Source organism: Macrobrachium nipponense, chromosome 2 (assembly GCF_015104395.2).
Source record: "Macrobrachium nipponense isolate FS-2020 chromosome 2, ASM1510439v2, whole genome shotgun sequence".
NCBI classification, from domain to species: Eukaryota; Metazoa; Arthropoda; class Malacostraca; order Decapoda; family Palaemonidae; genus Macrobrachium; species Macrobrachium nipponense.
This window is the reverse complement of record NC_087201.1, coordinates 85,669,353-85,682,293: the sequence shown is the minus strand read 5'-3', so window position 1 is coordinate 85,682,293 and position 12,941 is coordinate 85,669,353. Positions and strand designations below refer to the sequence as shown.

Sequence of the window (12,941 nt, the reverse complement as noted above, 5' to 3'; positions counted from 1 at the left end):
CTTTCAGGTCCATGGGACTCTGCTGAATGAGTCTAAAGCTTTATCTGTTGTAGCTTTAAACTCATTCTAGGTGTAATCTTGACTTACACCTTTGCTTTTGAGAAACATTTAATGAAAGAGTCAGCAAAAGTTAGGTCTTGTGTGTAAGGCCTCAGATATTTACAACATATTTATAGCGGTGATGTACTGAACAGTAACACCAATATGGCATATATATGCCTCACTGACGAACTTCCTGAGGATGTTGTGCAGTTGAAACTTCAAGCAAAGATGCTATGCATTACTCATTTTGATAATTTGCACTTTTGTCTGTTTATTAATTTATTAATGTATAGTTTTCTTTATTACTAAGTGAATCTCTTCTTTCTGTATTTTCCTTTCCATCCTCTTCTTTCTAATGAATGCCATATTCTTTGGAAGCTTGAATTTCAAGTTGGTGACTCCTGTGTGAATAGTGTCATCTTCTGAATAATAATAATAATAATAATAATAATAATAATAATAATAATAATAATAATAATAATAATAATACGATCCCAAGATCCCTGAAAAGGAATCTAGAAAAAACTAGAGGCTGAAGTAGCTCCAGGACTCATGTAGAAGAGTGTGATCCTAGAAACGGCACACATAGTAAGGAAAGTGATGGACTCCTAAGGAGGCAGGATGCAACCGGAACCCCACACTATAAATACCACCCAGTCGAATTGGAGGACTGTGATAGAGTAAAAAAAAAAATAATAAATATAAATAATGATAATGATAATAATAATAATAATAATAATAATAATAATAATAATAATAATAATAATACTTTATTAAAATTAATGGCTACTTCAGCAGCGTTACACTTGTAGAGATTATTCTCTATTTTCCGAATAGCGGCTTTTTCCGTGCTGCTTAGACAGGTCAAATACAGAATTAAAAATGGTGTATATATTTGAATTTTACAGATAAACTATGATACTGTAGCCATCAAAGTTATTAACGATCTCTCTCTCTCTCTCTCTCTCTCTCTCTCTCTCTCTCTCTCTCTCTCTCTCTCTCTCTCATCTCTCTCTCTCTTTCTTGAAGCGAACTTTCGTCTGGAGCTGCTAGACATCCTCGGGCTAGGAAGCTAAGGGTGGACTGATCTTGGAGTGGTGTCCGTCCTAGTTTATATTTGAAGTTGACAGCAGGGGATCTGCCCCATGCTGATCTACTATTGGCTGGTGGCGGTAGGTCTTCATTTTCATTCGTGGCTTGAACCAGGTCTCAAGCCACTTTCCCTGCGTTGATGGTTGCGATGCTGTAGGTCCTGCAGCTGCCTAGACCTCCTTAGCGACACGGTTACATTGATGGGCGTTTCGCTACACTGCAGGACGTCACGGCTAACTTTTTACTACCAGAATCGGAGGACGCGTGACCTTATTATAAAAAATAACCCCTCTCCACAGGTACGAGACCCCCTGAAGCAGACGCATGTGGTGTACCAGTATACATGCCCAGTCCACGGTTGCAGCGGCACCTACGTTGGTATGACTACCATGCGCCTGTCGAAGAGACTCTCATGCCACACCCAAGAGGGGGCTATCAAGAATCATGCCCGCACCAAACATCAAGAGGCCATCTCCCGGGAGCATATTTCCCAAGTCTGGAAGAGTATAGGGATAGGGAAAATTAGTACCAATCAAAACGCGTGGAGCTGATCCATGACGTCAAAAGCCACGCCTGTCAGCTCCCTCCTCTGTCCCATATCCATTACTGCCGCCAATCACGTTGCCCAAGAAATACTTACTTCTCAATTTCCCAGTTTACGACTTGTATGACATACATTTTAGTCAGACATATCTAAACATAATGCAACAGCAATTTAACAAAAATATATTCTTCAAATGAGATACACTGTGAAATATATTATGCATTATTGGCTTCTCCCTCTTGGTAAATAATATTTTCACATCGCGAATTTCAAAATTATATACTTGAAAGAGTTGCGATAACTCATGGGATGAATCAAATAATATACAAGATGGTAAAAATGATGGTATCTGACCTGTTTGTAGGGGAAAATAGAGAGATGTAGGCTTACACTACGGATTTCTGTGGACATATTTTATTTCGTAGTAATACACATTACTGTGCATTGTATAAAAGCAATATACTGGTTATTACTAGGTCATGAACAGGAATCAAACTGATATAGTTTCTACTAGTTACAGGGACACAGTTTCAGGTTCATTCATTAAATTATTTCAAGAGCTTATGAGCCCTTAAGGAAACCTAAGGAAACCTATGGTATTGTTATTTTGGTGATCTAAGTTAGCCTATTTTAACCAAATATTGTTCCTTGACAAACTCATCCCGTCTAGCTAATTTGAATGCGGTTGTTTTTCAAGATGTACTTGATGAGCTGTAGTAAAAAATTGTTTTTTGAGGTGGATTCCGTTTTCATAAAACCTTCCAGATTGTCCTTACATGATTGGTACTTGTTATTCATAGTGTGCAAATATATAAAAAGTTTTTTTATTGAATAATTTTTGCTTTTGATTTTTATTTTTCATACATTGCTTACAAACAAATTAAAAGTGATAATATCATTTACAATTGAATATTTTTAGCAAGCCCTTACGTGATTTTTGCTTAAAATTCATTTTGTACAAAGAAAGCACTAATTATTTAATTCATTTAATATTTTTAGCAAACCTTTCGTACTTGTCATTCATTGTGTGCAAAGAATTAAAATGAGTATCTCATTAGTGTGTAATTTTTTTAGAGCTACGATATGCTTTGAAATAAATATGGATGACATTTTTTTCCAACTCTTTCAACAGAAAATTTTATACAAATATTCAACATGTATTAATTAAAGCCAGGGATAACGGTAGTTATCCCTGGCCAAATGCATGCCTTAAATTAAGTGTCCTTTTTTTTTACATATAGATTTTTGGCATTATGCCAAGCACTGGGACAACCAAGGCCATTCAGCGCTGAAACGGAAATTGACAGTAAAAGGTTTGAAAGGTGTTACAGGAGGAAAATCTTGCAGTTGCAGTATGAAACAATTGTTAGGAGAGGGTGGACAATAAGATGCAAGAAAGATAATATGAACAGAGGTAACAGTAAAATGAATGAAAGTATTTCCAGCTAGGCGACGAAGAGACTTTGCAACGAACCTTAATTAATGCCTACATTGCACCGAATGAGGTGTACTGACGGCACTAACCCCCTACGGGATGCATAAATTTGTCATCAAAACTGTATCCTCCACATTTCATTTAAGCATAAGGCATTTATTATTTTAGTACTGTACATAATACCTTTTTATAGCCTGAAACAACCGGCAGTAACGCCTGAAAAACGTTTCATGCTCCATGCTTTTAAAGTCGTCACTTGCAAAGTCCAAGGTTCTTGATAAGAGTCGAAGTGCCGAGAAGTTCTTGTCTGTAGTCTGTAGTACTAATTACAGGTCATATACCATAATTTTTACCATACCATCAATTTTACCATCTTGTATATTGTTTGATTCATCCCATGAGTTATCGCGTCTCTTTATAAATGGCATTAAACATGCATTTTCAAGTATATAATTTAGCAACTCGCGATGAAAATATTATTTATGTAGAAAATATCGACTTTGCGAGCAGGAATTAAGAGGCACTGAGCACTATTATCAAGAAAATGCAATAACGCTTAATATATCCCACGGTGTATTTCATTTGAAGAATATGTTCTTGTTGAATTAGTGTTGCACTATGTTTAGATATATCTGACTAAAATGTATAGGTCATACACGCCGTAAATTGTGAAATGGGGAAGTTTTTCTTCGGCATTGTGACTGGCAGTAATGGCTATGAGACTGAGTGTAGCTAAAAGGCGTGGCTTGTGACGTCATGGATCAGCTCCATGCGCTTTGATTGGTCCTAATTTTCCCCATCCCTATACTCTTCCAGACTTGGGAAATATGCCTCCCGGGATGTGATCATCCAAAACACGAAGATCATTGGGAAGGCCCCTGATCCCCGTCGGTTACGCCTGCTGGAGGCGCTTCTCATCCAGCAAGTAGAACCTACACTAAATGTGACACAGGAAGAATTTCTCCTCCCTACGAGTATGAGAAGACCTGCCACCAACAATGACACCATTGAGCACGACAACTCCACGGAAGGCAACGCCCCCGAACGAGATACTCCTGCAGCCAATGATAATCAAGTTAGCCGTGACGTCCCGCAGCATAGCAAAACGTCCATCAATGTAACCGCGCCGCTAAGGAGGTCTAGGCGGCTGCAGGACCTATAGCATTGCAACCATCAACGCTGAGAAAGTGGCTTGAGACCTGGTTCAAGCCACCAATGAAAACGAAGACCTACCGCCACCAGCCAATAGTAGATCAGCATGGGGCAGACCCCCTGCTGTCAACTCCAAATATAAACGAGGACGGACACCACTCCAAGATCAGTCCACCCTTAGCTTCCTAGCCCGAGGATGTCTGGCAGCTCCAGACGAAAGTTCGCTTCAAGAAAGAGAGAGAGAGAGAGAGAGAGAGAGAGAGAGAGAGAGAGAGAGAGAGAGATATCGTTAATAACTTTGATGGCTATGGTATCATAGTTTATCTAAAATTCACATATATACACCTATTTTGATTGTATTTGATCATGACCTCTATAGGCGCTCTACTAGCCTGTCTAAGTAGCACGGAAAAAGCCGCTATTCGGAAAATAGAGAAGAATCTCTACAAGTGTAACGCTGCAGAAGTAGCCATTACTTTTAATAAAGTATGCTTGAGAGAGGGTCTGCTTCCTAAGTACAATGATAATAATACTATTAGCAAAATCAATCTGGGAGGGGCTAATGAAGAAACAAAAAAGAAAATCATTAACGTAGTGACTTTCACAACTTGGCAGCACAGTGAACATTCTTCATTATGAAGGACTCATTGTTGACAAGTACTTTATCCCAGTAAGAAAAACTTATTTTCTCTTCAAATAGCAGATGTGCTTCACATCTTACTTGATTATTAGAAATATTAGAAAAGAGGCCAAAGGATTTGACTAGGCTTTGCTACAGTATTTTCTTTTACTAATAGAGCCAGGGACTAATACGATGAACTTTATCCCTTCTCACTACTAATTGATAGGAATTGTTATTACTTAAGAAAAGCTAATTCAAAGCTTCAGTGTAACAGCCCTCAAAGTTTGCCATTGAAGGCCTTCCATAGTGTGGTCCTTGTAGCTTTCCTTGACTTAATGATAGCCAGAAATGTGAAGGTATTGTGAATGTTTTAAGTAGCAGATAACAAGTGCTTCCACCTTTTTGAGTCATGAAGATTGTGTTATGAAAATCATGTGGCATGAAGAAAATTTGGATAGAAATTTACTATACTTGACTAAAACAAAGGTTAGGTAATTTATAATCTCTTGAACCAGAAGAATGAACTCTGGTCTCTCAGAAGTGGTTTTGGGAGCACCATATTTTGATGAATAATGTGTATTGTTGGCCAGATGACAATAAGTGACTTTTATGTGTGAAAAGACATTTGTAAATAATATTTTGTACCTATTCACCTCCTGTAGATGATGCCAGGAACAGAGCCAGAAAAGTTACTGAAGAGATTTGGAAGGTTTTTATGGTCATTAATCATTGTTAAATATGCCTGTAAACTGTTTATGTTTAGGTGGAGTGATTCACCCATATGCTGATTCAGTCTTGTTTATGAAGATTTCAGCTTTTCAACTGTTCATGTTTAGGTTGCATTATTCACCCATTTGCTGATTCAGTCTTGTTTATGAAGATTTTTGAGACTTAATTGATATTACTGTTATAAGCAGAAAATAAAAAACATTTTACAGTGCTCATTTTATATTGTCATCTGAATTCTGTATACTATTCAAATCATTTATACACTTTGATTTATTTTTTGGCCTTACACTGAACTTCTGTTGATTGTTTGAAGATTCATTGTTTTCACGTACTTAGGTATACAGTACTACCTTTGTTTTAAGAAATTAATAAATTTTGATTTTCAAAGGTAGCTTCATTATTGTAATGATAGAGGTCACTAGGTGGTTGTATGACTCAAAGCTAGTTCCTTATAGAAGGATTATAGACTATGTTGTAAGATCAAAGAACACTTAAATGTATGCTTTTTTATATGTATTCATTGCTTGGTAATTAAGAAAACTGATGGAAGCAAAGTTTACTTAGGTATATAAAAGTAGAGCATTATTGCACAGAATGCTTTCTTATTGCTAGGCATTGCATGACTACTGGCTTGGTTTCAGTAGTAGGCATCTATTATTAAATAAATTTTAAAGTACGCAGTACTTAATTTTGTAAGGAAAACACTATTTGAAACTGAGCCAGAAGTGGAAGTTAAAAAAAAGTAGTTTGACATCCAATATCTCCTTTTATGCTGAATTGTGTATTTGAGTTTTATTGGGGACATTTTCAAGCTTGCTATCTCTGGTTTATGAAAAGTATATATATTATAGTTAGTTAAAGAGATTTTTACATCAAGGCTTGCTGCCTCTGTTATTACACTTTTTGAAGTGCAGGGATTTATCGAGGACATTTAGCAGATGTAGCTTTGGTGTGTTAATTTCTTGTGCAAATGAATTTTTTACTTGGTTAAATTGAAACATACCCCATTCTTTATCAGGATTTCGTCAAGAGTGCTGTTATCCCTTTTATGCTTTGGGGAATGAGGAAAGAATCAAGTTAAAGGGTTGTTTTTTTGTACCATTATAATTATTATTTTTTTACTATTTTATTATTATTATTATTATTATTATTATTATTATTATTATTATTATTATTATTATTATTATTATTATTATTGTTATTGTTGTTGTTGAAACTGCTATAGGAAATTAATAAATAATCAGGGTAATCAGTACATTTTTCTATGTTTGTTACATGTATCTGTGTTACACACAAGAATGAATAGTGTGATTAAAATATTTTGTAGGGCCAACACGACGTCCTAGTTTGGAGAGGCAGATCACCTTGTACGATGACCATGGCAGGGGCACCAAGGGGAACGGGACCAGTAGAGAAAACAGGTACTCTAACTGCCATAGCTACTATCACCAGTACTCCACCAGCCAGGAGGACAACAGGTATGTGATGTGGCCTCTTAGTATTCCCCAACTTATCAATAGGCAAAGAGGTAAGTTTGCAAAGCAGAGAATAATTTAGAAAATCAGGAATTTTATTTGGACAAAAGATTATAGTGATGATTATTTTTGCTCTTTGTTGGTTTCATAAATTTTAGTGTACAATTAGACTTTTTTTTCTACTATTTTCATGCAATTTTTAAGTTTGAGATAGTCTCCATAATCAGTATTAGGTCTTCCTAACCAGTTTTGTTGAAGTGTAAAATATACCTGCTTGGTTAACTACCTGATTGCCTGTTGATTACCGAGGCCAACACTCCCTCCACCTGCAAAGCCGCATGCCGCCCGTCCATTGGCCCGCCCTTCGCCGCCCATGTGTCTACCCTTGGCCTGTGTCATCATGGCCATGTGTCCGTGGATCATCGTCTTCATGTGTCTTCTCTGCTCAGTATCCTCCTGCTGATCGGTTCTGCTGGCCTCACCTCCTGCTGTCTTCCTTCTGCTGCGGCTGCTGTTGCTGCTGCTCCTGCTGCTGCTGCTGCTGCTGTGTCAGGGTGAAAACCTCGTGGGAGCTGCACAGGGAACACATTAATCTCTTCTTGGCACATTTCCATGTTCATTAAGATGGGAGTGTAACAACTAGTACATTACAGTCTTTTAATAATCAGTACTAATTGACATGAATCATTTCAACACCACAAAACATGTTCATTAAAGATTATTAGTAGACCTTATTTCCTTCTGTAATTAATGATGATCTAACTAAAACTACAATAGCTGCTCATGCAGTTTTCTTTTGACATTATTTTCACCCTTCAAATCCTTGACTGGGTACCTACGTATCAACCTACTCTTTTAAAAGTCACAAAGTTTTTCGGGAGTTATTCTAGGCAGTTGTTAAATATTCCGTTTGTCAACAGTATGTACTATTATGATGTAGCATTCTTGAGATGTTGTTCCCCTTGCCTTCCAGAATTAGGGACAATTTTAAGCTTTTCCTGAGAAGTGTGAATAGCCTTTATCTATTAACTCGTTTGCTATTCCTCCAATAGGCATCGAGCATCTTCAATTTAAATTTGTTCTTGTCTTTTAGCAGGATTTATAAAGTTGATATTTTTGTATTGTTTTCTGACTAAGCAAGGAATTTATGGATATGACGTTAAGATTGAAATGGACTCAAGATTTTTCTTACAATGCCACTAGATGCTGGGTAAGGGGAGAAATGTTGAGGTAGAACATTGGCTACATACTTTTATGACGAAACTAGCTATTGCAGGTAGATTTGGGAAATAGTCAAAGTGAGGAAATCTTTAAAATAGATCTACTGATTTTGATTTTAACCATCTCTTAAAGGATGTCCAAAATTATTGAGAGGTAAATTTGTTCTCATTTTACCTTTCCAAGAGACTATTTAATAGCAAAAAAAAAATTCTAGGTTGCATTTTTATCGAGTGAAATGACAATAATAGACTGATGTTCATTTTATGATTTCAATACAGTATTATATAAACCAAAGATTTCATTCTGCCTTGATATGGTAAGGTTATACACTTTTTACATTAACCAGTTATTACAAATCTACCTACAGCAAATGGTGGTATCTTGGTATCTTTATAGTTGGAATGTTTTATGTTATTCCTCTTTCTCCTATTCCTGTGGCATTGGATTTTATCTGTCCAAGAGTGTTACATGGACAAATGGAAAAGAAATGAATTAATGTATTTACGTTTATGTAACCCTCTCGTACAGTGGCATACATAGGCTAACTCATTCTGAAGTCCAGATTAACAGTAGACAGCTTATAGAATGGGAAGAGTGCAGACTTTCTCAGGTTTAGGAAAAATTTGATCTCAGCAGAATTATAGTGAAATTTGTTTTGTACAGTTCATTGGGGTTCCCCTTGGACTCTCAGTTGAAAAGTTTAATTATAATCAGCTGGTCATTTCCCACTCAATTCTAGCTATTGGTCCACTACCTTTTGTGAATTTTATGTGGACTGCTGTATCTGAACCCTGATCTCTCTATTGGTCTCTCTATTGGAGTGTCTTTTACTCCCATATAAATCTACTCATAGACAAGTTAGTTGCAGAGAAACAATTCAGCAAACAAGAAAGAACCTAAGTTCTTAACAAGCACAGTGAATACCATTTATCCGGACACATGAACCACAAATCAAGTACAGTGGAACCTTGGTTTTCGTACATAATCCGTTCCAGAACCTACCACAAAAACTGATACACACAAAAACCGAAACAATTCCCATAAGGAATGGTGTAAATACAATTAATGCATTCTAGACCCCCAAAAAATATTTTTAAAAATACATGTTATGGGGAATAAACACAGTTCTACTTACAGAAAACTGAGAAATAAATAAAAATGACTATTGAAATGAATAAATGAACTTTTAATATCACTCTTACCTTTATGGAAAACACCTGTCAGCATATGGAAGACAGAGAGGAAGGGAGGGAGGAGGAGAGGTTATTGTTTGGAAGGGGAATCTAACTCCAGAAGGACTTAGGTATCAAGGACCTATCTAGGGTTACTTCTCTTCGTTTTTTATTGGCTGTCTGAGGTTACTTCCCCGCCCTTCTTACGACTTTAGGACCAGCTTTAGAGTTACTGGACCCCACAACAAAACTATCCAGAGACATTTGTTTCTGGAGTTTCTTTAAGATTTTCCTAAAGATAAACATGACATTGCCATTAAACATGTTGGAGACATGGATTACAACTTCTTTGTTGGGATGATAATCCTCCACAAAATTCTTTGTATCATTCCACTTTACAAACATGTCCTTAACCCCTAAAGTAGGCACATTATGTATGCCCATTCGTTTTTTTTATTTTTCAAAACAGCCTCTGCTGACCTTAAATTCACTTAACAGCTGCACTTGTTTTAGGGATTTTCTCACTGAGATCGGCATGCGAGTTCTTTCTTAAGTTCTATAGTTCTCTCGCTTTTTTTTACACAAGGGCTAGCACTTGGAACTTTCTTTGGCCCCATGATGGCTTATTTAGCAGTCCCACTCGAGTAAAAAAGCACAAAGTACAAAAACAACCAACACAAAAGCAGAATGGGCACAAAAGAAGAAGGGATGCTTTGTTTTGGGGCTCGACATGGGACCTGGTCACATGCTGGGCCCCGGATGGAGCATTTCCAAGTGTACGAAAACCAAGGAAACGTATGATAACCACAAAATTTTGTAGAAAAAAAATCTACAGAAACCGAAATGTACAAAAAGAGAGCTGTACAAAAACTGAAGTTTGACTGTGTGACCTTTCAGTACCTGTGTATACAGAACATTGTCGTTATTAACTGTCCTACTATTCTTATTGTTCAAAATTATTAAATTTTATAGGAGCAGTTTAAAGGCCCATACATGAAACAACAAAAATAGAGGATGAGATAACAAGTAACACACATCAATCAACAAGTGGTGCATAGAAATTTAAAGTGATAATACAACATTCTTAAACTTATGAATTTTAATTAATAATGCTACAGAGAAACTTTTTCACAGTTTTTCTATAAAAAGGTCTTTGGTACCATGCAGTATGACAGTTGAAACCTTGACAGAATTTGAATACTGGTGCAATGCAGAGGAAATACAATATAGTAACTAGTTCTTGAGATGGATGCATGTATGACACCAGGGAAAGTTGAGTTTGAAAATAGAGCTCACTGAAGAAAACCAAACAAGGTATCTTCCTGGAATCATAACTACCTATTTCGGAAAAAGAAACTACCACTTGAAGCATTCTTGTCAAAAAAGTAAAAATCTATAGAGACTTCTGAGGTCCTAACAGGAAAGTAGTATTCAAAAGATGATAGAACAATAGGTCTAGGGCATGTGGCATCGATTGCACCACCTTTATGGATAGGAAGCCATATATGTAACTACGTATATCTAACCTATGGCCAAGCACCAGCCATGATAAGTGTCGGCTCACAGCACCACCAATTATAACTAATGTACTTGTTTCTAGTTACTTGAAAAACTGCAAATAAATAATGCATGTAACCTCCAACACCTGTTTATGAAAAACTGCAAATAAATAATGCATGTAACCTCCAACACCTGTTTAATGAAAGAATCTTCTCTTTAATCAAGTAGAAGGCAGCTATAATGAAGTCTGGAATCATAATTGTAACATAATTATTTTCTAATATAATTAGCTAGATCTACAATGTCATTGCTGGTGCCTATTTTTGTGAACATACTAGTAATTAGAAATTTGAATATTTTTAAACAGTGCTTATATGTATAAGAACTTACAGATTGGTTATTTTCAGTGATTAGAGAACCCAGGAATAATGGAAATTGCTTTGTAATATTTGCAAACATTGCCAATACAGTCATTTGGAAAATATACAGTATTACGTAATTCACAATGATCAAGAATGGTGGGCTGTGACAGTATTAAGTAATTTACATGATCAAGAATGGTGGGCTGTCACTTTAAATATTGCATTGTACTCTTGAAGTAGAAGAGATTACCTAGTTTTTGCTGGTAATAAGACCACTTTCAGAGGCTCTCTAGTGTTAATGGCGCAATGAAACTGCATTTGAGAAGAATGTTCATTTAACAAAATGCCAAGGAATGCGCTAGCATAATTCTAGCAAGGAACTCCATTTTCGAGTATTGAAAAGTCAGCATTTATAGCATTCCAAAATTTGCTTTTAAAGAGGAAAATTTGAACACTCATGATTAACCTCTTAACTTATCACGATTGCTTAAAGAAAGGGAGAGGACAATTTCCTCCCCCCATAAAGGTACCATTTGTATGGAAGAGGGGTGTTGTTATCATTCAAACAGGAGGATGACTTATCATGTTTAGGAGAGGGTTCAATCAGACATCAACAGATTTTATTAAGCAAGATACAACCTGTTTTTTAATGCAAAAAATTTATTATTTTCCTCGCTCCCCCTCCCTCCCTCTATGTATGTGCAAATTATCATGTGTTTCAAAAAAATATTAGCTCATTTCTGTTGCTAATGTTGAGGCAGGCAGCAACATGGTAATAAAAAAAACAGCATTTGACACAGGGAAAACCTATATTTGGTAGTTGCTGCTGAGTCCTCAAAGGAGTTACCCTCCATGGTGTGTTCCAGCACCCCGTGATGACTATAATAGTTTTTTTTCCATCTGTCCACCTGCCTTTGGTTTTTGCTCATGGTAACACTGCGTCCTGGGCTTTAAATAGTTACACTATGTGTAAGTTTTAGGTAAATAAAAGGCTAACTGGGTGTGTATTTGCACCTGAAAGGTGTTTTTACTGTATGCGAATTACATTGTTAATATTCGAAATAGGATGTTATTATTGTTGGATGTAAGCTGCCTTTTCGGGGTGGCGAATGGAACAGCCAGACGCAGTGGGGGTGGGGAAAAGGGCTAAAACGCACTTTATGAAAATTAAAAGTATATACTGATGCATATTTGAGCTCCCCTGTTGAATGGGACTGTACGGCACTCCAAAAACACCACTAATTCCCAAGATGAAGAGGTGTCCAAGCCTTTAAGGAGCAGGATCAACCCAAAGTTAGCCCTGCAATTCCCGAAAGCTGAGGTGGAAAGACCTTTACATTTCTGTAAAAGAAAAGGAACTCCCATAACAGGTCAATGATGTGGTCCACTTGTCCCGGTAAACTGCTGATGAGATCTCCTGAGATAGCTGGTCATCTGGCCTGGTGGAACCTTTCCACATGAGGCTGGTAAGGAAGGGCTCATGAAGGATTTCTCTCAGAATTGCTGATAGAACATATATTAGTTCTGGGAACCACTCCATCTGTGTACACAGGGGAATCACCTAAATACCCTGAAACTTCTGGGGCTCATAAGCC

The 12,941-nt window shown here is 36.8% G+C and overlaps 1 protein-coding gene across 1 annotated transcript in view; it reads left to right on the top strand.

Moving 5' to 3' along the window:
• The window catches only part of LOC135220749 (phorbol ester/diacylglycerol-binding protein unc-13-like), a 1,290,517-nt gene that overhangs the window by 590,843 nt on the left and 686,733 nt on the right, over window positions 1-12,941 (top strand). Inside the window, 1 exon segment of the mRNA XM_064258201.1 lies at window positions 6,944-7,094. Coding sequence (XP_064114271.1) covers window positions 6,944-7,094 — 151 coding nt within the window.